At 48.4% G+C, this 22,026-nt stretch overlaps 1 protein-coding gene across 5 annotated transcripts in view; it reads left to right on the forward strand.

Moving 5' to 3' along the window:
* The window catches only part of BicC (protein bicaudal C), an 87,904-nt gene that overhangs the window by 53,968 nt on the left and 11,910 nt on the right, over positions 1-22,026 (forward strand). For all 5 annotated transcript variants that reach the window (XM_084589572.1, XM_084589571.1, XM_084589568.1 and 2 more), the window contains one exon: positions 16,598-16,760. In XM_084589572.1, coding sequence (XP_084445698.1) covers positions 16,598-16,760 — 163 coding nt within the window. The remainder of the gene's footprint in view (positions 1-16,597; positions 16,761-22,026) is intronic.

A 22,026-nucleotide genomic window follows, 5' to 3' on the forward strand; every position in this document is an offset into this window, starting at 1 on the left:
ATGAGGCATGATAAAGCGAATGTACTGAAAATGGTGTTTACACAACTGGACGAGTGCTGGCACTCTATCATTTGACATTAGCTTGAATCGGAAGGAGCGGCAACTTGGCAAACATATATTATCGCTCTGCAGCATCAATCATGGTGCACTGCCGAGAAATGCGCGATGGAATGCAACAGCGCAAAACTGAAGGATGCGCTAACGCCTTTTTTTTTTTTTTTTTTCTAATTCTTAGCAGCAAAAGTGAGGGGTAGGTTCATTATGCGAGGTCATTACACAAGTAAACACGGTAAATTTACCATAATGTAAATGGCTTTGCTACGTAATAGGCTTCCTTAAGCTCTTGCGTTCTTTCGCGTTCGTTTATCATTGGTAAGGTTTCGAAGGTCTTTGAGCAGTGGCGGCGTGTTGTTATTAAACTTCTCAACGTAAACTGGCAGGCCGATTGCTTACATGCCTGTAAAATTATTGGTCTCGATGATGGCGCCACACCTTCTTGCGAGATGGTTGAACATGTCTATAGCGATTTAATTTGTGTAGTAGTAGCACAGCTCTTTTCTAGTTTGATAGTGGTAAAGGCTCTCAAAGGCTTTTCACTCGGTAGCCCTTGAAAGTGCTTATGTGATGTGACGTTTGGGGTATATTGCCCCCATAATGTCTCGAGTAATGAAACCTTTAAACCAGGAGATGTATTAAGTGTGCCTGTTTTGTTGTTTCTTCTCAGAGCTACACAGTACAGATAGTTTGGGACAAAGTTGGTCACTACTCGTGTGTTGAAAATAGTTTTTTACATTGAAGAAATTCTCATCGCTCAAGGGAGACATTAATATTTTTTCAGAAAAAAATATATGGTAAAAATGCTAGGAGTGTGCAAATATTGAAATTTCAAATACGAATTGAATACTGTCACGTACAAGGTGATTGAGAATATCAAGAATAGCAAGGGGTTAGCTCAGACACAACAGCAGTGAGCAGCACAGACTCAAACGCGCAAGCGACACTTCGTCGTCCTTTCAACTTTGTCGTCCTTCACTCAGTCATGCGCCACCTGGCAACGCTAGGTGGCATTACCTCCCCCCCCCCCCCTTTCCGAAAAAAAAAATTGAAAAAAAGTGAAGACTGCCGGTAAGAACGGTGTGCAAAATAAGAGAGTGGTCACGGGGTGGCCGTGCGTTATCGTTGGTAGTACGGCTTCAGCCGCACAATGTCCGAGCTAGGCTTTCGACGTTTTGAAAGTGCGGCGCCATCTGGAATAACTTCATAACTGAGGTCACTCACACGACGCAACACTTTGTACAGCCCGAAGTAGCGGGAAAGGAGTTTCTCTGACAAGCCTGGACGGCGAACTGGTGTCCACACCCAGACTTGGTCCCCAGGTTTGTAGTGAACCTGGCGGTGCCGGAGGTTGTAGCGGTGCGCATCAGAGGTCTGCTGCTGCCCGATGTGCACACGGGCGAGCTGGCGGGCATCCTCAGCGCGGATGGCATACTGCTGGGCATCTGGGGGAAGCTGGTCATCATCTGGGCACGGGAGTATGGAATCGAGCATGCTCTGAACTTCGCGCCCGTACACAAGTCGAAATGATGTGAAGCGCGTTGTTTCTTGTTGGGGCTGTATTATACGCAAATGTGACGTACGGCAGTACCTCGTCCCAGGTCTTGTACGTCTATGTGCAGCACATTGACAACATGTCCGCAATCGTCTTATTTAACCTTTCGGTAAGACCATTGCTCTGCGGATGGTACGCTGTGGTCTTGCGATGGGTCGTGTAACTCAGCTCAAACATGTGGTCGATGAGCTGCGAAGTGAAAGCTGTCCCTCTGTCGGTAATGGCATACGAAGGGGCGCCATGCCGCAAGACTATGTTGTGCATGAAAAACTCTGCTACTTCGGAAGCTGTGGCATGAGGGATTGCTTTTGTCTCAGCGTATCGGGTCAGGTAGTCAGTAGCGACTACTATCCATTTGTTTCCCGCCTGCGACAAAGGGAAAAGGCCAAGGAGATCCATGCCGATTTGGTCGAACGGAATACGTGGTGCTCTAACGGGCTTGAGAAATCGGCAGGCTTCAGGGGTGGTGTTTTACGGCACTGGCATTCGCGACAGCTTCTTACATAGCGTTTCACAGTTGCGGAGAGTCCTGGCCAGTGATACATGTTGCAGACTCGAGCAAGCGTCTGTGAGTAACCCAAATGACCAGACGTTGGTTCGTCGTGGCAAGCAAGGAGAATATCCGCACGGAGCTCGTATGGTACTACCAGAAGGTAAGCTCTTTCTTGGCCTTGGGAGTTTCTTTTATACAAGACACCTTGCTGCATACAGAATGAACCAAGGTGCCGAGAGAGGCGTCGAGGGAGCGTCATGTCACGCCCTTCCAGGTAATCGGTGAATGGAAGGATGTCTGGATCAGCTCTTTGTCGATCCCTGAGCTCAGATGCACTGAGAGCTCCTAGAAAGCCGTTGTCGTCATCGGCTGCAGCATCATCAGTGTCATCGGGGGCTCGTGACAGTGTGTCAGCGTCTTCGTGTTTGTGGCCTGACTTATAAACAATAGTTATGTCAAATTCCTGAAGCCGTAAACTCCAGCATGCAAGTTGTCCCGATGGGTCTCGCAGATTTGCCAACCAGCACAATGATGGTCCGTGATGACTTTAAATGGTCGGCCGTAAAGATAGGGGCGAAGCTTCATAGTGGCCCACACGACCGCCAGGCATTCCTTTTCCGAGGTGGAGTAGTTCGTTTCGGCGCTAGAGAGTGTGCGATTAGCATAGGCTAATACTCGCTCAATCCCGTCTTGATGCTGAACAAGGACCGCGCCAAGACCGATACTACTGTCTTCAGTGTGCACCTCTGTGTCAGCCGCTTCATCGAAGTGCGCCAGAACAGGGGATGTTTGAAGGCGCTCGCGAAGCAAAGAGAAGGCCGTCTGCTGCTCAGAGTTCCACACAAAGGCGGTGTCCTTCCTTGTGAGGCGCGTTAGAGGTTCCGCAATTTGAGAGAAGTCCGCAATGAACCGCCGATAATATGCGCACAGGCCAAGAAAGCGCTGAACAGCCCTCTTGTTAGCTGGAACGGGAAACTGTGCGACGGCAGCAGTCTTATCGGGATCTGGGCGCACCCCATCGGCGCTCACATGGCCAAGGAACTTTAGTTCTGTATACCCGAAGTGGCATTTCTCGGGCTTCAGCGTGAGATCAGCAGAACTGAGCGCTTCCAGTACAGCTCGAAGGCGTTCGAGGTGTTGGTCAAATGTTTCGGAAAAAACAACTATGTCGTCCAAGTACACAAGACAGATCTGCCACTTGAGGCCAGTGAGGACTGTGTCCATCCTTTGGAATGTAGCTGGGGCAGAGCACAATCCAAATGGGAGTACTTTGAATTCATATAGGCCATCTGGAGTGACAAATGCGGTTTTTTCTCGGTCTCTTTCGTCTACTTCGCTTTGCCAATAGCCGCTTTTGAAATCAATAGATGAAAAATCTTCTCAATCTGTCCAGTGAGTCATCGATGCGCGGCAACGGGTATGCATCTTTCTTTGTCACATTATTCAATTTCTGATAGTCGACGCAAAATCGAAGAGTGCCGTCTTTCTTCTTGACCAGGACTACTGGTGAAGACCACGGACTTTGTGAAGGCTGCACAACACCATCATCCAGCATCTCCTGAACCTGCGTCTGGATCACTTCTCGTTCTTTGGCAGACACACGATAAGGCTGCTGTCGTATAGGGCGAGCGTCTTCATAAGTAATGATGCGATGTTGTGTGATTGGCGTTTTACTTCTTCCTCGAAGGTTCGTCAAACAGAGCTACTGTTGCTTGACTTCAAGCACTAAGGCCCGCAGTTTCTCCTTCGACAAGTGGCAGTTAATGTTGATGTTGTCAAGAGATGGCTGATTAGTTTCGAATGCCTTGGATGCAAAACAGACCGGATCGTGCGTAACAGGGTCAGCGAATGCGATAGCAGTTCCCGGAAACAAGTGCCGGTGCTCATTAGAAAAATTTGTGACAAGGAGTGCAGCCCGGTCATTGTGAACTGACAATAAACTTCGAGCAGCGCAAATGCCTTGAGCAAGCAAGAGTGAATGGTTCGCTTCTGCTACAGCATCGCCAGCACTGAAATCGTCACAGGTAACTTCCACAAGAACACTGCTTCGCGGCGGCAGCGAGACTCTCTCGGCGGAAATGCGAAGTGCGGCATTGCAAGGAACTGCTACTATCTTGTTCGGCAGATTGCCTCATCGAAAATGTGACTCTTCTATTTCGCAGGTCGATAACTGCTCCGTACTCTCGCAGAAAGTCAGTGCCGAGGATGTGACAATAATGTGACAAAGGTCACGGGAATAATCACTCAAAACGACTCAACTAACGACGAACATATATCCGTTAATCTGAATGCGAGTCGTGCACATCCCATTTGGGGTAACTATATGACCGCCGGTGGTTCGAAGGTACACACCTGGCCAAGCAGTGAGCACCTTCCTCAAAACAGTCTCCATAGGATCACTCAAAATCGAAAAATCCGCACCGGTGTCCACTAATGCATTGACTGTAGTAAGACTGTCTAAAATAACAGGAATGTCCAGAGAAACGCTTTTGGCTTCCTTAGGGGACTGTACCAGCAGCTCGCGGTCGGATCGAAGCGGCGGCGACGGGAGGTCTTCAACGCAGCGACTACCAGCGGCCTCGCCCCCGAAGGTCTGTTTTCAGTTTTCCCGACCAGGGCTAGACGTGCGGCCTTGCCCCTCTCGCGAGGAACCTTGGGTGAACGTAGAGGAGCGCCTTGGTGAAGGGGAGCGGGACTGACGCTGCGAACGAGATGAACGCTGCTCCGCCAGGTACTCTTCAATAACGCGGGGTCGTTGACCAAACAGGGGAGGAGGCGAGTCGATGCAGAAGCCGTGAAGACAGAGGCGTCGATAAGGACAATCCCGGTAGAGATAGCCTGGTTCACCGCAGTGGAAGCAGAGTGGACAGCGGTCAGGCGTGCGCCAAATGTCTGCTTTGCGTCGGGGCAGGGGACGTTCGTCGAAGTACTGCACTGGCTGCACAGAGGGCAGCGGAACTGTAGGCGGCGCAAGAATAAGCGGCGGTGAAGGGGGAGTCTGACTCTTCCGCATATGTGGGACGGTTGTCGGTCCCAGACAGCAATAGCGGGCCCATAACTACAGGTGGAAGAGGGCTCTTGAGCGCCTGTCACACCTCCTCCTGCACTATAGCAGAAACAAGCTGGCGATTGCTGCAGAGGGTTCCAGAACTTGCTTAGTTCTTCATGCACGACACTGCGAATTAGTTCACGCAAAGCATCAGGATGCCGCTTGGAAGATGCAAATGACTCAGTGGTTGTGCCAGTATGGAGAGGTTGGTTATATGCCGCGGCACATTGTAACACCCTTTCCATTGTTGTGGCCTCCGCAAGGAATCGGTTTACAGTCGATGGTGGGTTGCTCACAGGGCCTGCGAACAGTTGCTCTTTGAAACCCCGCATCAAGTGCCTGACCTTTTTGTCCTCTGACATGGCGGGATCGGCTCGCCTGAAGAGACGAGTCATGTCCTCGAACGTACGCTTGGACACTCTCATTTCGCATCTGGATGCGAGAGTGAATGGCACGTTCTAGTGTAGGCCTCGCGCTAGTGTAGGCCTCGAGCAGTTGACGACGGAATTCCCGCCACAATGTTAACACTTGCTCTCGGTTCTCGAACCAGATCCGGGCGCCATCCTCAAGGCTGAAGTAGACGTTTCTTAGTTTGGACGTGTCGCTGCTTTTAACCAGTGGGACGATACTGCCAAACTGAAGGAACCAGTCCTCCACATCCTCAAAGAGGTCCTCATGCAAAGACTTCAGTACCCAAGGGGCCCGCAAGGTGTAGTTACAGGCCGGTGTGACGCCCATTACCTGCTGAGCAGAAGCACTGGATGTCATAGCGGCGGGTGACGGCTGAAACTCCAGAGACAGTCCCTGGAGCCGTCGACTGGAGCGATGCACTGGTGTGTCCAATGGCACAGGGCTGGCGCGATGTCTTTCAGATGGAGACTCTTGCATAGGTGATTTTACCCAGCACCTCCACCAGAATGTCACGTACAAGGTGATTGAGGATATCAAGAATAGCAAGGGGTTAGCTCCGACACAACAGCAGCGAGCAGCACAGACGCAAATGCGCAAGCGACACTTCGTCGTCCTTTTCAACTTCGTCGTCCTTCACTCAGTCAGGCGCCACCTGGCAACGCTAGGTGGCAATACTGTGGGGGAAAAATGCCTTCGAATATGCCTCTTTTCGTTCCCAAAAAGAAAGCAAGTGATGAATTAACCTACCGCATGGAGTGCCACTGCAGAGGATAGTGGGACTACCTTCACGGAACTTAAGCGCATATTTAATAAGGTGTTTTTGAAAGGGAAGCTGCCCATCTGGCATGTATTTGGCCTAAGAAAATGTTTTAGTTGTAGCGCAGTGCTGCTTATGGGGTGGATTTTTGTGGCCCTCATGACCTACGTCATGAGTGGTCTAGCTGTATTAGAAAAATTCCCTATATCAGTTTTTCAAATACAAACTAAACATATTTGATCGATATGTGAAATTTGAAATATTCACACACTCCTAAAAAACGCAGACTTGATAATTTTTAAAAATGTGTCCTTCCTATGTCCTCCAACTTGAGCAATTAGTGTGGGTTGTGATGTCAGACATACTTCCATTAGGTGCTTTTTGTGCCGGGTGTTTCTTCAAATCTTGCAAGCTTTTGCGGGATTGACATGCTGCTTTGCATGCTACATTTCGTCACTAATTAGATCTTTCAGACTAGCCTGTGTACTCTGAAAAGCAGTCCTCCAATGGTATGTGTAGAAAGTGAACTGCTCTCCTGTGTTCGTAAACAGTGTTGGTCTGTAGGTGTGCCAGTTACCTCTGTCCTCAGCAAAAGGTTTGTCTTCACTTCATGAAACACTAAGCGAATGCAAACATGGAATAACCCCTTTTCAAACTTTGCTTACTGCGTTCACACTTTCAGTATAGGAGTGTGCCCACTCTATATCCCTGTTATTACCAGTGCTTTTGCACAACTCACTACCAGCTTGTGCTTGCCTGCTTTTTTTTTTCATGGGCACTTCACTCACTTGTCATGTTCGTTCATATGTAACTAGTCTATTTGCATGTTTCCTTCATACTGTTTCTTTGTCTTTTTATTTTCTGCATTGTGCTTGTTGACTTGCTACTTTCAAAAGTAATAAAATTCCTAATTTGCAATCTTTTGCCTCATCTACATTTCTACTTATTGTGTACAGTGTTCAGTGCTTGGGATGGGTCCGAGCTCTGAGTTTGTTGTAATATTTTATTTTGTTACAGCATTTGCATACTTCATCCAAATCCAGAAATAAAAATTCAAGCATGTTTATTTAGTTTAAACTTGTAAAGAAGTGTTGCAGGTGTAAATAGAAGTAGCTAGCTACATATTTGTGTTCAACTTCACATCAAATTCTGGCTGCTGGTTGACTTTGGCATTTAAGTTGTACGTAGCATAGTAAGGTTAATCCTGTCTATAAGAAACTCTAAGGGTATTCCGAAGTAGTTTGATATATAGATAATGCAATGTATAAAACATGGCAATGCGTAAATTTATCTAACCCAGGAGTGTGATGCACTTCTGCAGCAATGTGCTGCATGCTGGCATACAGGTACCACACTGCTTGCTGGGTGTCTCTAGGCCTAATCCGCCTTTTTCACAAAATATGGTGCCCTCTGGCAGTGGTTGAAAATTCATCTGCTACTGGTTGAAAATGTCCTTGTGGGACGCAGCCACCTGCGAAATGGTGATGTGTGTTCTCGACAGGTACCGCCACCTGCCTCTCACCAATATGAAGTGCGCATGACCCAAGAGATCAGCTCCGGCTGCCCCGATTGGGGAAGCAAAGAACTGCGCATGCACAGCTGGGGCTGGTGGTTTTTAGCCAGGGAAGAGGCATGCATGCACAGAGCAGCCCTGTGAAAAAGGCGGATTCATGTTGCATCAATGCTGTGCTGGATGCTTCTTTGGAATAAGTCACCGCCAACCTTAAAAGGCCTAATCCTGTTACAGGCTAGCATATTAAGTGCAATATTTCAATTAAAATTCAGGTACATTTGGTTTCTGAGTGAGCCTTGGCAGCCAAGTAGGCCTCGTGAAAGCTGATGCAATTCCATTCAGCCAGCAAGCTGGCTTCTCTGCATGCAAACAGATGCACCGAATGCTGGCTTCTTGTGTGCCACCTGTGTAACATTGAAAATTTAAGGCCAGGCTGAAGCCTCAAGTAATGTTATAGTTCACCTTGATGTTTGTTTTTTACAGTGCTGCCAGTAAGCGCACATACTTAGTTCCTTGCAGCACTACCAAAGCCACGATGAGTGCAGAGGTAATGGTCTGACGCTGTGGAATGTAGTGCCAGTGTAAAGTGGCTGTAAAGCATATGGGATGGCATGCTTTGAAACGTGCATTCATGTAACTGTATATAAAATCGAACCTTAATGCAAACTGTTTACATTTTCTGTTTCTAGAGTTTTAACATTCACAGTTCTTGCGTACACTGAAATCTCGTTTTGAGCATGGCGGCATACGTCGAAGCTGGCAGTCTTTTGCAGTCAACTCGTCATCATTGCTTTTTTTTTTGTCTGTTCATTGGTTAACACATCGGCTATTCATTTGGCCTCCTCTCACCTACAGCAGCATCCACGAGCATTAAATAATCTTCATTTTTATTTCTGCTGATTTATTTTCTCTCTCAGGCCTAAAGATAAGTCTGTTCAGTGTGACTCAAAATGATTTTAGTTGAGAAAACTAGATGGTGCCACTAGGCTGAAGTTGCCACCATGACTTCGTTTGTGTGCAATGAACTAGAAGTGTGTCTGTGGTAAACAATGTGACGTTACTCAAAATGCTATTCTAAATCTTGCAAATATTTTTTTTTTCTTTCAAGATTTGGGATATAGACAGCATTTATTTACACCCATTTACAACCACATCAGCACATGATGCAGCGTGTAGAAGCATGCCTAGCGCACCTTTGTGGTTGGCTAAACAGGGCTTTTATCTTCTGCACTGCTGCAAGGAAGTAGTGAGGTAGAGTGCAAGGCTGCATAGCTGACATCGCTCTTTGTGCTAAAAAAGGGGTGGTGATGGTGGTGGTGAAAGATATTTATTAGCTCAAAAGAGCATTCACAGGGAGGTATGATTGGACCAGCCCTTAAGAGGTCAGTCCTCACAGGTACTAGGTGGGGTCTTTTGTACGGGACTCCAGTAGCATCGGCCGCTGCCCGGGCGTGCTCAACCAAGGCCTTTTGGGCCTGTAGGTCAGAGCATCCGAGCAGGGTCTCACCTTCCAGTCCTCCGGGGTCGGGTTGGGATAAGGGAAGATAGCAGGGTTGGAGGGGCAGGCCCACATTATGTGGTAAATGTCCGAAGACTCGAACAGTGCGGACAGCTGCCCGAGAAAGAGTGGTCGAAGTGTTTGAGAGCCGCCGGGCACAGCAAAGTATTTGTATAAAGGCTGAGCAGAAGTCACTCCTCCGCCTTTGAGAGGCCTTTACACGGGCGTGGATAAATGCCATGGCCAGATTGATAAAAAGGGGGCCACCATTAGCTGAGTCATGAGAAGTGCTACTTGCAGGACAAGTAGCATAATTGGATAAATGTTCCACTGAACTGGAGCTTCATGAGCAAAACCACTACTGTACTTGTGTGTAAGGTTTTCAAGCAGATATTCTGATAGTTTGATGTGATAAATAATTAAAATGCACCCCACCGCTGTGGTGCAAGAGTTAAGGTGCTCTGTTGCTTTATTGAATGCGGGATCAAATCTCTGCCATGGCAGCTGCTTTTGATGGAAGCAAAAAGCAAGGTGCCAGTGTGCTGAGCGATGTCGAACCCCAGGTGGTCGAAATTTCTGGAGTCCTCCACTTCGGCATCTCTCTCATAGCCTGGAGAGGTGGCGTTCCTGCGGAGCGAGCGGACGCGTTTCACCTGGGCTCCGTGTTTTTTTCATTGAACTGCCAGATTTTTTGAGTCGCACCTTAATGAAAGTGCGTCGACCGGATGCATGAAGTTGTGTGGACCACCGGGAACTCGAATTCCGAGGTAGGGGACCGCTTTTGCCAAATTTAAAGGACTTTTGTGTGCCGAGAGGAGCGCCCGCAGCTGGGCCTAACGTCGACTCCGGCCTTGGCCGGAGGAGCGGTAGGCACAGCCCGAGCCTCGGTGAGGCCGCCAGCGGAACATCGATTCATCGGTGATTACGCAAGTGAGCATTGACCTAAGATAACTACAGCTATGCGAGTAGAGGTGGACGGCGTCGAAATTCCGCCAGACCAGTGCACAAGATCGCAAGGCTGGAAAACTGCCGGCGAGAGGGTCAGGCACAAAGGCATGGGCAAGTTAGGCCTAAATGCCGTACTTCAAACGAACCAAGATGGCGCCAAGGCCATGGCTGCCACTGGCAGCGATACACGTCACTCAAGGGCGAAACGTATAAACAAGGGCAAATTGTTGAAGGGCGCGCGCATGCCAGACTTGCCGCGCGGCGACATAAAGATCGTATTACGACCACGAGGCGGGCTCCACGTGAGCGACGTGACCCGCGTTGAACTAAGTCGTGCAATTGTGGCGGCGGCACAGATCCCCGGCAATGAAGCAAGTGAAGATGTCGTGTGCCCCAACCTCCAGCAGAATATCGTTGTGGTGAGCACCTCCAAGAGAGAGAACGCCGACCTATACACTGCAGTCGGAAGGATCGACATACGCGGCACGGCACACGAAGTAAGTACCTACGAAACGGCCCCCCACGGCACGGTGAAGGGCGTCATAAGGGGCATCCCGCTCGAGGATACGGCCCAGGATATTCAGGACAATGTTGTGCACAAGCATAACCCAACGGCGCTACAGGCAAACCGGATCGGTAAGACCCGATCAGTCGTCATTGCTTTCGAAGGGCATAAAGTACCCAAATACGTGAGATACGGCAACCTGCTCATGGAGTGCACGTTACATAGAAAACAAATCGACGTATGCTATGCGTGCGGAAGAGTGGGCCACAGAATGGACGTGTGCCCGGATCCTTCGAACACGATCTGTCGAGGGTGCGGAATCTCCAACCCCGCCGAAGATCACGAATGTGTCCCGAACTGTGGCCTGTGCGGAGGCAAACACCTGACAGCGGACAAGGCCTGCAAAGCCCGCTTCAAGACACCCTACGTCGTCCGCCGGCGGCGCTGGGAACGGCGCCGAGCAGAGGAAGAAGACATCGAGAGAAGGAACCAAGACAAGAGAGGTCCTGCAGGCGGACCCCACCGCAGCGCCTCCAAACAACGGGGCCGGTCACACACGCCGGGCCGCAACAGCAACAACAGTGGCTGTCAACAACAGTCGCCAGAGTCAACCGGACACCGAGGGATCGCCGAGAAAAAGGTGGGCCGGACCAACAGGTCTCCCGTCGCTCTAACCAGCGACACCGAATTCCCACCCCTCACCCCCTCCCAACCCCTTAACTCACAAGCGAATCCGCAAAAGGACAGTAGCGAAGTGATAGAGCTTAAGAGGATCATAGAGCGCCAAAACGCTCAGATCCAGGAACAGAACGCCCAAATACAGGCGCTTATGAATAAGATCGAAACGCTAGCGAGTAACGGCAGCTTGGCAAATTCAGGACCCCAAGACAACACGGCGACAAGCAACGCCGCAGGCTTGCGCAAGGTGCCGCGGAGGGCCCCCCCCTCGCCCCGCCAAGGGCGGACAGCTGGAGAGGCTGAGGCCATGCAACGTGCAGCAAATAACCTAGAGGCGATGGACGCCGAAGAGAGCCCCGCGAGCGGAGAGGAAACTGCGAACGCAGAGACCGCGACCACGGTAACGACACAGATCCCGCGAGAAGGAGAGCTTATGGCCATTTTGGCCGCAATTTCCCAAATTAACGAAAGGCTCAGCAAAATAGACGACCGACTTAAAGCTGTCGAGAGTCAGCCTCAGACGCCATCGGCGAAGCACAAACGTCAAGCGCTAAAAGTAGCCTCAACATCGGTGAGGAACCACTTCGCGTCCCTGAAAAAGGAGCGGGCCGAAAAAATAAAAAACGCGATCGCGAAAAGGCGCAATCGACTCGAGACAGCCGGAAAGGATGATGCAGAAGCCAAGTAAGAAGCACAAGAAGACCGGGGGGGAAACCACCGTGATTTACCAATGGAACTGCCGTGGGATTCGCAACAAAGAAGCGGAACTAATGTTATACATTGACGGGCAAGACAACAAGCCTGATGTAATTGCTCTACAGGAGACGAACGGGAAACCAAGACTTCCGGGGTACGTCACTTACACGGACCCCACGGAGAACGGAACGGCGGTGCTCGTTCGCAGCAACGTGGCGGCAACTCAACATGTTACGGCGCAGGGCGGGTGCGAGCACACGCTGGTCGAAATTCATGCAAGAGAAATTGGCAGCGCGGGCAATTTATTTGTAATGAGCGCGTACTGTCGGCCGTCACAACGGCAGTACGAATTTGACCGCATCGTGAGTCAGGCGAAAGGGTTGGCGGGGACCAGGCCGCTCCTGATCCTCGGCGACTTTAACGCCCCTCACACGACATGGGGCTATAAGTTCCAGTCAAAAAGAGGAAAAGCATTGGCCAAAGCAATGGAGGATCACGAGATTGCCCTCCTGAACGAGCCTGACGTAACTACCAGAAGAGGCAACAGTGCCGCGAGGGACACTACGCCAGACCTTTCGTGGTTATCGGGAACGCTAGACGTCTCCTGGAGAAGCGAAGAAGTGGACCTGGGTTCTGACCACAGCGTGATCGGCATCACGATCCGAGGTTCCCGATATCGGGCTGTGTTGGGGACAGCGCGGATCACGGATTGGGACAAGATGAGAAAGTTCACCCAGGAACAAGAAGAGGCGTCTGAGGAAGAATCGGGACGAGCTGAAACACAACAGACCTACACCGAATGGTCGAGGGACCAGAAGAAGACCCTCCAAAAATTTACCCAAGAAATCGCAACGACTTCGCAGACACCGTACGTGGACGCCAGACTGACGCACATGTGGGCGGCCCGGCACTCGTTAACGCGGCGATGGAAACGTCAGCGGCACAACAGAAAACTGGCCAAGCGCATAGCAGCCTTGAACAAGCAGATCGTCGAGCACGCGGCCAAACTATGCAGGGAGAATTGGCTGAAGACCTGCGACGGCCTGCAGGGCAAGCTCTCGACGTGGAAGACATGGTGCCTCTTGAGGCATCTGATCGACCCGCTGAGTAGCAAAACTGCGACCAATCGCAACCTTACCAAAGTATTGAACATGTACAAGGGAGACGGCCGCAGGCTCCTGGAAGACCTGAAGGCGAAGTACCTAAAGACAGAGAAGGGACAGTACCCGGAGCCAGAGAGATACGAAGGACCCGACAACGAAGACCTGGACCAGCCGTTTTCCATGACGGAATTGTGGACAGCGATAGATCAAAGTAACAAGAAAAGTGCACCCGGCAGGGATGCCATAACATACAAACTACTCAGTAACATGAGCAGTAAAGCGGCCCGCGGCCTCCTAGGGCACATCAACGAAGCCTGGGAGAGCTCGCGGTTGCCGAAGGAATGGAAGGACGCCGAGGTCTGCTTCATTCCAAAGCCCGGCAAAGCCCTCACGATAGACAACATGCGGCCCATCTCCCTCACGTCCTGCGCGGGGAAGGTGATGGAGCGTATGGTCCTTCGCCGGCTGCAGAAGCACCTCGAAGAAACAGATCAGATGCCGGAGACGATGTACGGCTTCAGGCAACATCTCAGCACCCAAGACGTGATGATCCAACTTCACGAACTGGTCGTCAAGCCGGCAACGAGGCACACGCCGCGCGGGATACTCGCCCTCGACCTGAAGGGAGCCTTTGATAACGTGTCCCACGCGAGCGTGTTGCGGAATCTGAATATGACCAGGTGTGGCCGAAAGACATTCGACTACATCAAAGAATTTCTGTCAAACCGAACAGCGACCATCAGAATAGGGGAGGAGAAGTCAGACCCTGTCGAGCTGGGTGATAGGGGCACCCCACAGGGATCGGTCTTGTCGCCCCTGCTCTTCAATCTGGCCCTCCTGCCCCTGCCTGGTCTACTCAAGCAAATCGAAGGCGTGGACCATGCGTTCTACGCCGACGATATTACGGTGTGGACAGCTCGAGCCGGTTCTGATGCCTGGATGGAGGAAGCCTTGCAGAAGGCGGCAACAACCGTGCACGAGTACGCAAAGTCATGCGGACTGAGCTGCGCTCCCCAGAAATCAGAGTTGCTTATTATCCAACCGGGAAAATCCAAGAAAGAGCTGCCGCCGAACGTGATCGTCACCATCGACGGAACGGCTATCAAGCCAACACAGCAGATTAGGATCCTCGGCCTACTACTTTAGGCCGACGGGAAGGCACACGCCGCCGTCACAAAGATCAAAACTACAACCGAACAGATACTCAGTATGATCAGAAGGGTATCTAATAGAAACCGAGGCCTCAAAGAGGACGATGTCATGCGCCTGATACGCGCATTCGTCGTGTCACGGGTTACCTACTCCGCCCCCTATCTCCAGCTGACGAAGGCGAATAGGGACACCCTAAACACGATGCTTCGTAAGGCAACGAAGCAAGCACTGGGCATTCCCATATACTCGTCCACACAAAGACTGCTGGACATGGGCGCCCACAACACGGTGGAGGAGCTCATTGAAGCCCACCTCTCTAATCAGAGAATCCGGCTCAGTCATACGAAACACGGACGAGCCGTCTTACGCAAGATAGGATGGCAGATTGAGCCAGTACCCCTCAAGGAAGCCCTTCCGGAAGACTGGAAGACGGCCATTCAGACCAAACCCCTTCCCCGGAACATGACGCCGGGCAAGGACGACGAGAGGCGCACCGCGCGGGCCAAAGCCATAGCCCGAAAGCTGGAAGAGAACCCCAGGGTCCTCTACGCGGACGCCTCGCTCCGAAAACACAGTGACCGTGCAGCAGTGGTGGTTACGTCAAAAGACAGGCTGATCGTCAGCGCGTCCATAAAGACAACAGACGCCGCAGTTGCAGAAGAAGCGGCCATGGCCCTCGCACTCGCACAGCCGAGCGTAGACACCGTGGTTACTGACTCAAAGACAGCCTACAGAAGCTTCCGCAGAGGGGTAATATCCTCCGCGGCCCGAGCCATTCTATCCAAGTGCAAGCCTCCGGGAAGAGCTATAGAGCTCGTGTGGGTCCCGGCTCACTCGCAGGTAGCAGGCAACATCATCGCAGACTACCATGCCCGAGAAATGTCAATCCGGGGCGAGAACGAGCCGGAAGAGCTACCGCATCCGGTTACCAGTTTTCGGGAAATTACAAGTATGTACCGAGAGGAAAGGTGCAGACTGCCAGAACCGCACCCCAAGCTCACCAGGCAACAACAGACGATCCTGCGCCGAGCGCAGGCGGGATCGCTTGCGCATCCCGTATTGATGAGCCGCATGTACCCTGCGGAACACGACATGCTCTGTCCTTTTTGTAAAAAAGAAAAGGGCACCCTGCCGCACGTTTTGGCAGAATGCAAACAACTCAAAACCCCCCCTCCTCCCCTTCCCGCCAACACCCCCAATCCCCAACCCCTTGAGCGATGGGAGACCTTGTTGTCCAGCCCCGCCCTATCGATCCAGCTCGCACTGACAGACAGGGGCCAGGAGCTGCTGGAAACATATGGGTCCCGCAACTAGGGAACCACCCCGTCTGGTGCAAGCATGCACCACCGAATTATTTCGGGCTTAATAAATGTTGATTCCTCCTCCTCATAGCCTGCGTTGCTTTGGGACTTTAAACCCCACAAACCAAACCAAGCATAAAGTCTGAATAACCTTTTTCAGTTGAAGTTGCAGCTTAACCATGATAAGCAGATTGGGCTCCATTTTCACATGTTGGTGGTAAGTTTTGGCAAGGGAAAATTCCAGAGTTTGCAGCACAAGGTAAGGGCTGTTAGTTTAAGCACTTATGATTGAGAGTAAGAGTTGCATAGTGGTAGAAATACACTGAAATATTTGGATTTTTTTTTCTTTTTTTACGTCTGGCAGCATATTCTGATGCATGTGGAGACTTCATGGGTGAAGGCCATTGTAGATTTGCATTCCTTTCTTCTGCTCCTTGCAGATGGGAAATTAATACTGTAAAAATACTTCTTGGGTTCTTAAAAGCTATTTACTTGCATTTTAGAACAGGCTTTATCACTTTTGGAAATGTGGCAGGGGAAGTTGATGTCCATAAGCATTGCAGATTGAAGTTTGATATTATAGGCTGGTGTTTAACTAAACTTGTGCTTCAATTGCTGAAGCACCAATCATTGTGTATATATACTTTTTTTCCTCTCAAGGCAAATTTTCCTGGCATAAGTTTTAAAGCTTTCTGCTGATGTCAAGGTTACTTTCACTGTATTTGGAACCACCATAGGTAAACCTGACTTTTTCTTTTAATACTCCTTACCAGCCATGAGGTAACTACTAATCTCATTGCAATATACCTTCACTGCCACTATATAATTATGTCCCCTTTGTAAGTTTGAGAGCTTTCACACCTGCTGCTATTGGGTCACTGCAGGTTTCAGCTTGCATGACGAGGGACACCTCTCCACTTCTGATGAAGTGACTTCTTGCCATACCTGGGAGGATTCTATGAATGACATGGAAGGCAAAGAGCCTTGGAAGAAAAGTCATGAGCATGGCTCTCCCCCTTCTGGTAACCAGCGCTCCCTAGAGGAAATGTAAGCTATTCTTGTAACTTTCTGTTATCGCTTTTATAACAGGACAAATATGGGCCTTATGGGACACCTTTGTGTGCAAATTCATGCCTCTTCCTTGCACTACAGTTTAAAACATGTGGTGCCTCCTGCTGTCTTCATTAACTTGCTTTATAAAAACATAACTGCAAGCTTTATCAAATTTCTGATGAATTCTGCTATCATTATCTGATATTTTTTGCAGGCAAGAAAATGTATCACTGTGTGAACTTCAGGAAAACTCATCAACACTGTAAAAGCTTTATTAAAGGACAGCTAAAGAGTTTTTAGAATTTGTCCTTTTTAAGCTTGTCAAATTGGTAAAACTTGCAGTTAAAAAAACGTGGTCATTTTGTGCTAGCATTTGAGTTGTAATCACCGAATTAAGTTACGAAGGCGTTCAGACTTCTCCACAGGGCAGCGCACCCTCATGGGGCAGCAACGATAACGTCATGTATAGCGGTGCTATGTTTCAAGCGAAGAAATGTTGCTTGAAGGTAGAAAGCTAATGCCACAAAGTATATAGCTCCTGAAGAGTTGTTTGGTAGCATTGGATGACTCACTGCAGCATGTAGCCAAAGAGAGTGGAAATCAAAATTTGGCAGCAATGACGTCATTACAAGCTTCTCTACATTACTCTGGCACACTGAGGAGGAGACTTTACTTTTAATCTGTGATTATGCCCTTATTCTAAATGCTAGTGCAAAACCAGTTCACATGCTCGATATACAGTCTTCATACATTCGAATCGTTGCATATCGGCCAAATGTCAAAAAACCACTTCAGCTTCCCTTTAATAATTTTCATGTTCTATCCAGGCATGCGTGGGATATGAATATTTATGTCCTGTGATAACGTCTTGACAAATCATGTTCCAACAGAGTAGTGAACTTGGGGCAATGCAACAAGCACAGGGCATTCAAACTATTTCCTATTCAGACTGCAAGAATGCAGATTCACTGTAACTGCTGTTGCACAACTCTGGTTTGGCTTTTTCATTTTATGGAAATTTGACAATTAGTCAAGCACGAACTAAGTATATTCTTTTTTGCTGTGTCAATGTTGTTTATTCAAAAATTTCTGGTGACTTATAAACAGGAAAAAAAAAAAAAAAAAATATATATATATATATATATATATATATATATATATTATATATATATACACACACACAGTCGCAGTAAAATTATAGTACCTTAATTGCTTTTGTTTATTTTTGTCTGTGTTCAAATCAATGATTGATCGTAATAATACTGAACTATGGTACTGTCTGCAGTTTTGGAAGCCATACAGAAGCTTTTGATGGCTTACGAAAATTGGTTATCTTATTTTGCATTAATATGCTCTGCCCATGCCCATTTCTTCTAGATTTGAAATTAAATGTTGACTTGTTTGCTTTCAGTCCCAACTCTGTGCTCACTTGGTATTTTGCTGTACATTTATAATCTTCCCTTCCATAGCTTGCTAAGCTGTGCTCAATTTAAGTTGCACAGTCTTCATTAGCTTGAGGCGAGTACTGGTAAGACGCAGCTTTTATGCCTTCCTGCTGAGATATACTGGTAAACTCGTTCATGAGTTGAGAATGCCTATCAATGTGCTCCACGCCTTTCTTGGTTATTTTGCTTTTGTGGTCAGTCTGGTCACTACCTGCCCTAAGCAAACATTCCCTGAACACTTCCAGCACTATGCTACCTGTCAAACTGCTGTTCCCTTGAGAAGCTAAAGAAAATTAGTTTTCTACATATATAGTAAAAGCTTGTTAATTCAAACTTCGGATAACTGGTCTCCTGAAGTTTGAAGTTCGAATGATCAAATGGACCCGAAGAAACTGGCAGGAACCATTTATTGTAATCTATTGTAAAATCTCTTCGGTGAAAGGCTGGGTAATGGTAGCCTGCTTTTTTAGAACATAACAATTACTATTATTGCATTTACATCGATGCTTTATTGCATGCATACGGTTATGAGCATCAAAGCGGGACTGCTCATACACGGTATGGGCTTGGAAGGCATTTTTCAGTGTGATGTGGTAGCGGCATTCACAAGCGCCCTGCATTATGTGCAAGGAGGCTACACTGCATGACTCACCACTCGATGAGCTCACATTTTCGGTCGGAGCAGTGAAAAAAACTAAAAGTCAATGTGTAAATTGCGCACTAATGACTGTCCGAAACACCAGGCAGCTGTGGTTTGCTGACTGGCTGAAGCACGGCTCACAGCCGCAGTTGGGAGTTTCGGTTTCACTTTTTACAGCTTCGCATTGCAAGCACCTAGTCTTCGGCTCCCTAGCCTTAGTCTTTCTGCCTGTTGCCTAGTTTTCTGCTGTGACCACAACAGGTTTTACTGTAACTCTTCATTAAGCAGGAGAGAAAAAATAAGGCAAAATTTCCAGCTGTTTCTAGTGGCCCTATTGCTACATGCTGTATTATCTGACTCCATTTGGTAACATGGAAAAGTTTGTAATGCTCTTCTATTATCTTCCTGCTTGACCTGTGGGTGATCTTCTCTTTTTTTGTTGGCAAACTGCTTGAGACAGTGTCACACTCACACGTCGAACTTACCTCACTGATTTTCAGAATAACTGCGGCCGCTTTTTTTTACAAGAACACCATGTTTCGGACCTCATAGCAATATGTTGTGCAAATAAACAGGTTAGGTTAAGTTTATAGGGTTTAACATCCCAGAATGACTTGGACTGTGAGAGACGCCATTGCGAAGGGCTCTGGAAATTTGACCACCTGAGCTTATTTAATGTGCACTGACATCGCACAGCACACGGGAGTCTTGCTTTTCGTCTCAATCAAAAAGCAGCCGCTGCAGCCGTGATTCAGTCTTGCATCCTTGAGTACAGCAGTAGAGTGCCCCAACTGTGCCACTGCGGCGGGGCTAAAGAGAGTAGGAAATCGGACACGTGGTATTGGGACTGCAAATTATTTTTGTATTACTCACTATTATTTAGCCATTTGTTAGTTTATTTCCCGTTGGCAGAATGGTGCCATCAGTAATTCTTAAAATAAAATGCCAGATCCAGCCTTCAAGTGAAATGCAAGCTCACATTTGTAGCCTGAGACTTCCCTCCCTTGCTGAAGTTCCTATAGATGCAACATGGTGAATGTTCAGGGGGAGGTTCAGTGCAACTAGAAAAACTTCATTTGCAGGCACCCTTCATAATAGGGAAGTTTTCTTAAAGGATCTTGCGTTGGGGAGCTTTTAAATCACGCATTTGCTATTGCCAAATTATTTCTGAGGCATTTGCACTCGTTACTTAAATTTCCCACATTCACATTGGCGTTACAATCACAGAAACCATTGCGCTTCTGTGCGTTAGTAAGGGGTGGCACATGCGACAATGTAGCTACATATGTAATGAGGCGAATCCGTCAGCCATGCTTGAAACAGCGGAAAATATTGCTTTTTTTTTTTCTCTTTTTCAGTTTGACGAAGCGTCTCAGCTGATGACTAGGAATAGCTGAAAAAAATTTGTTGTGGTTTAACTCTGGTTAAGCCTAGTTGAATTGCGATAGCAACGGAGGAAGGTTCTTTTACCTCTTACATTATTGCTCTATCACGCCCTATCAGTGTAAGGTGCTACATTATTGGGGACACTTAAGCTCATCCTTTAAAAGTATGACGAGAGAGTGTGAGCTACCAGCCCACATATAAATGAGAAGGGTTCAATGCTCAGCTGAACCGAATGTAGAGCAAAAGCATTAGCTGCCGATGACCGAGCGTTGTTCTTCTTCGTAGTCTTGGCAGCTGTTCAAGGTCAAATGTGGCCCTTCCCGGGACGACGCGACGGGCTAAAATTTGCCGCAGTATTGCTATCGCAATAAAACCACATTGAGTTTTCGAGATCCGTACCCCATTTTGTTTTCTCAACACTCCAGAAGAGAGGAAAATATGTTCCAAATTGTTCCATCTACGGGAGCTGTGTGCTGATATTAAACCCAAAGTTATGGGAGACACTCGAGCTCTACTTTTAAGGCTATGATGCGATAGCGTAGGCTACCACCTCGCATATAAAGCCCCGCTTTAACCTAGCTGTATGAGCATGCCTATGTCACCTGGGGGTAGTGAGTGCACAAGTCCTGGCAGGCCGATTTTGATATCACCCTCCCATATAAAAGGAGAAGGCAGAATTGGCAGCTCCTGTGAAAGTTGGCATAAGGCAACCGTGCATTCATTCAGTCTGCGGCCGTCTCAGCTGCCAGTGCCATGGTAGTGATTTTTCACTCACAACAACAATGCTGGATTTTGTGGTGAATTGGACCTTTAATGCTATTGCATTAATATGCTAATGAAGAGCGCTGCTTCACAGCACTAGTCTAAAATAAGCATTGAGCTAGTTTTGCTGTGCGCAGCACCCTACCTCAGTAGTAGAGCACTCTGATGGCACGAAATCTTATGCCGCACATGCTACCTGCTTAAAGTTCATTATCCCAAGAAAGTTTGTGAGAGCAGCCTTAGGTCAGTCACTTTGCACTCTGTCTGAGAGTAGCGGTCAGCAATGACAACCACTCCGCCATTGCTCGGCCCCGTGCCTGCTTCACTGGCCTTCTGGCGGGGCTGCTCGGTTACTTTAAGCAAAGACTGTACCGACTAGCCTAGCTTTATATATATTCAGTGCAGTATTGTCACCGAATTGGTAGTGTAGAAATGATCTATTGTTGAATAGCCTTGCTGAAAGCCTGTATGGTCCTTTGGCTGATTGAAGTATATCTAAGGTACTCCTGATACTGTTAGTGACCGTATTAGTGGATAGCTTAAAGGTAACAGATAGTAAGCTGATTGGTCTAATTTTTGATGTCCGTGATATCCTTTCTTTTTATGGATTGAGATATTAGTGTTACGCTTGAGGTCATGAGGCATTGTGTATACATACCTGTCAACTCTTCCAATTTGGCCAGAAGACTTTTGATCTTTGACCAAATTTTCAGATTCTATGATCACTGCCCTAAATCTCCCGATAAGTGGCACCTGCCCTTGTAAGAGCAGTTTTTGTGAAACCGGCCCCAAGGAATCTGCAGCTGCATCGTAATTGCTAGCAAACATCGCCATCGAAAGGTGCACTAGCACCGTTGGCTCAAGTCGGCCTTGATCGGCTCCTTAGCCGATGATCGAAGTCAAACTGCAGCCGTGGCTGGTCGTGTAAAGCAAATGATGTGCCGATTTTGCTCAGTGGCGGTGGGGTGGCCGTATTTTGTAGACGGTGGCACTAGGCAACTAGTGCAGCTACAGTAGACGCAGAAGC

The sequence above is a fragment of the Amblyomma maculatum genome, chromosome 1 (assembly GCF_055883805.1).
Source record: "Amblyomma maculatum isolate TAMU_Amacu chromosome 1, ASM5588380v1, whole genome shotgun sequence".
NCBI lineage: Eukaryota > Metazoa > Arthropoda > Arachnida > Ixodida > Ixodidae > Amblyomma > Amblyomma maculatum.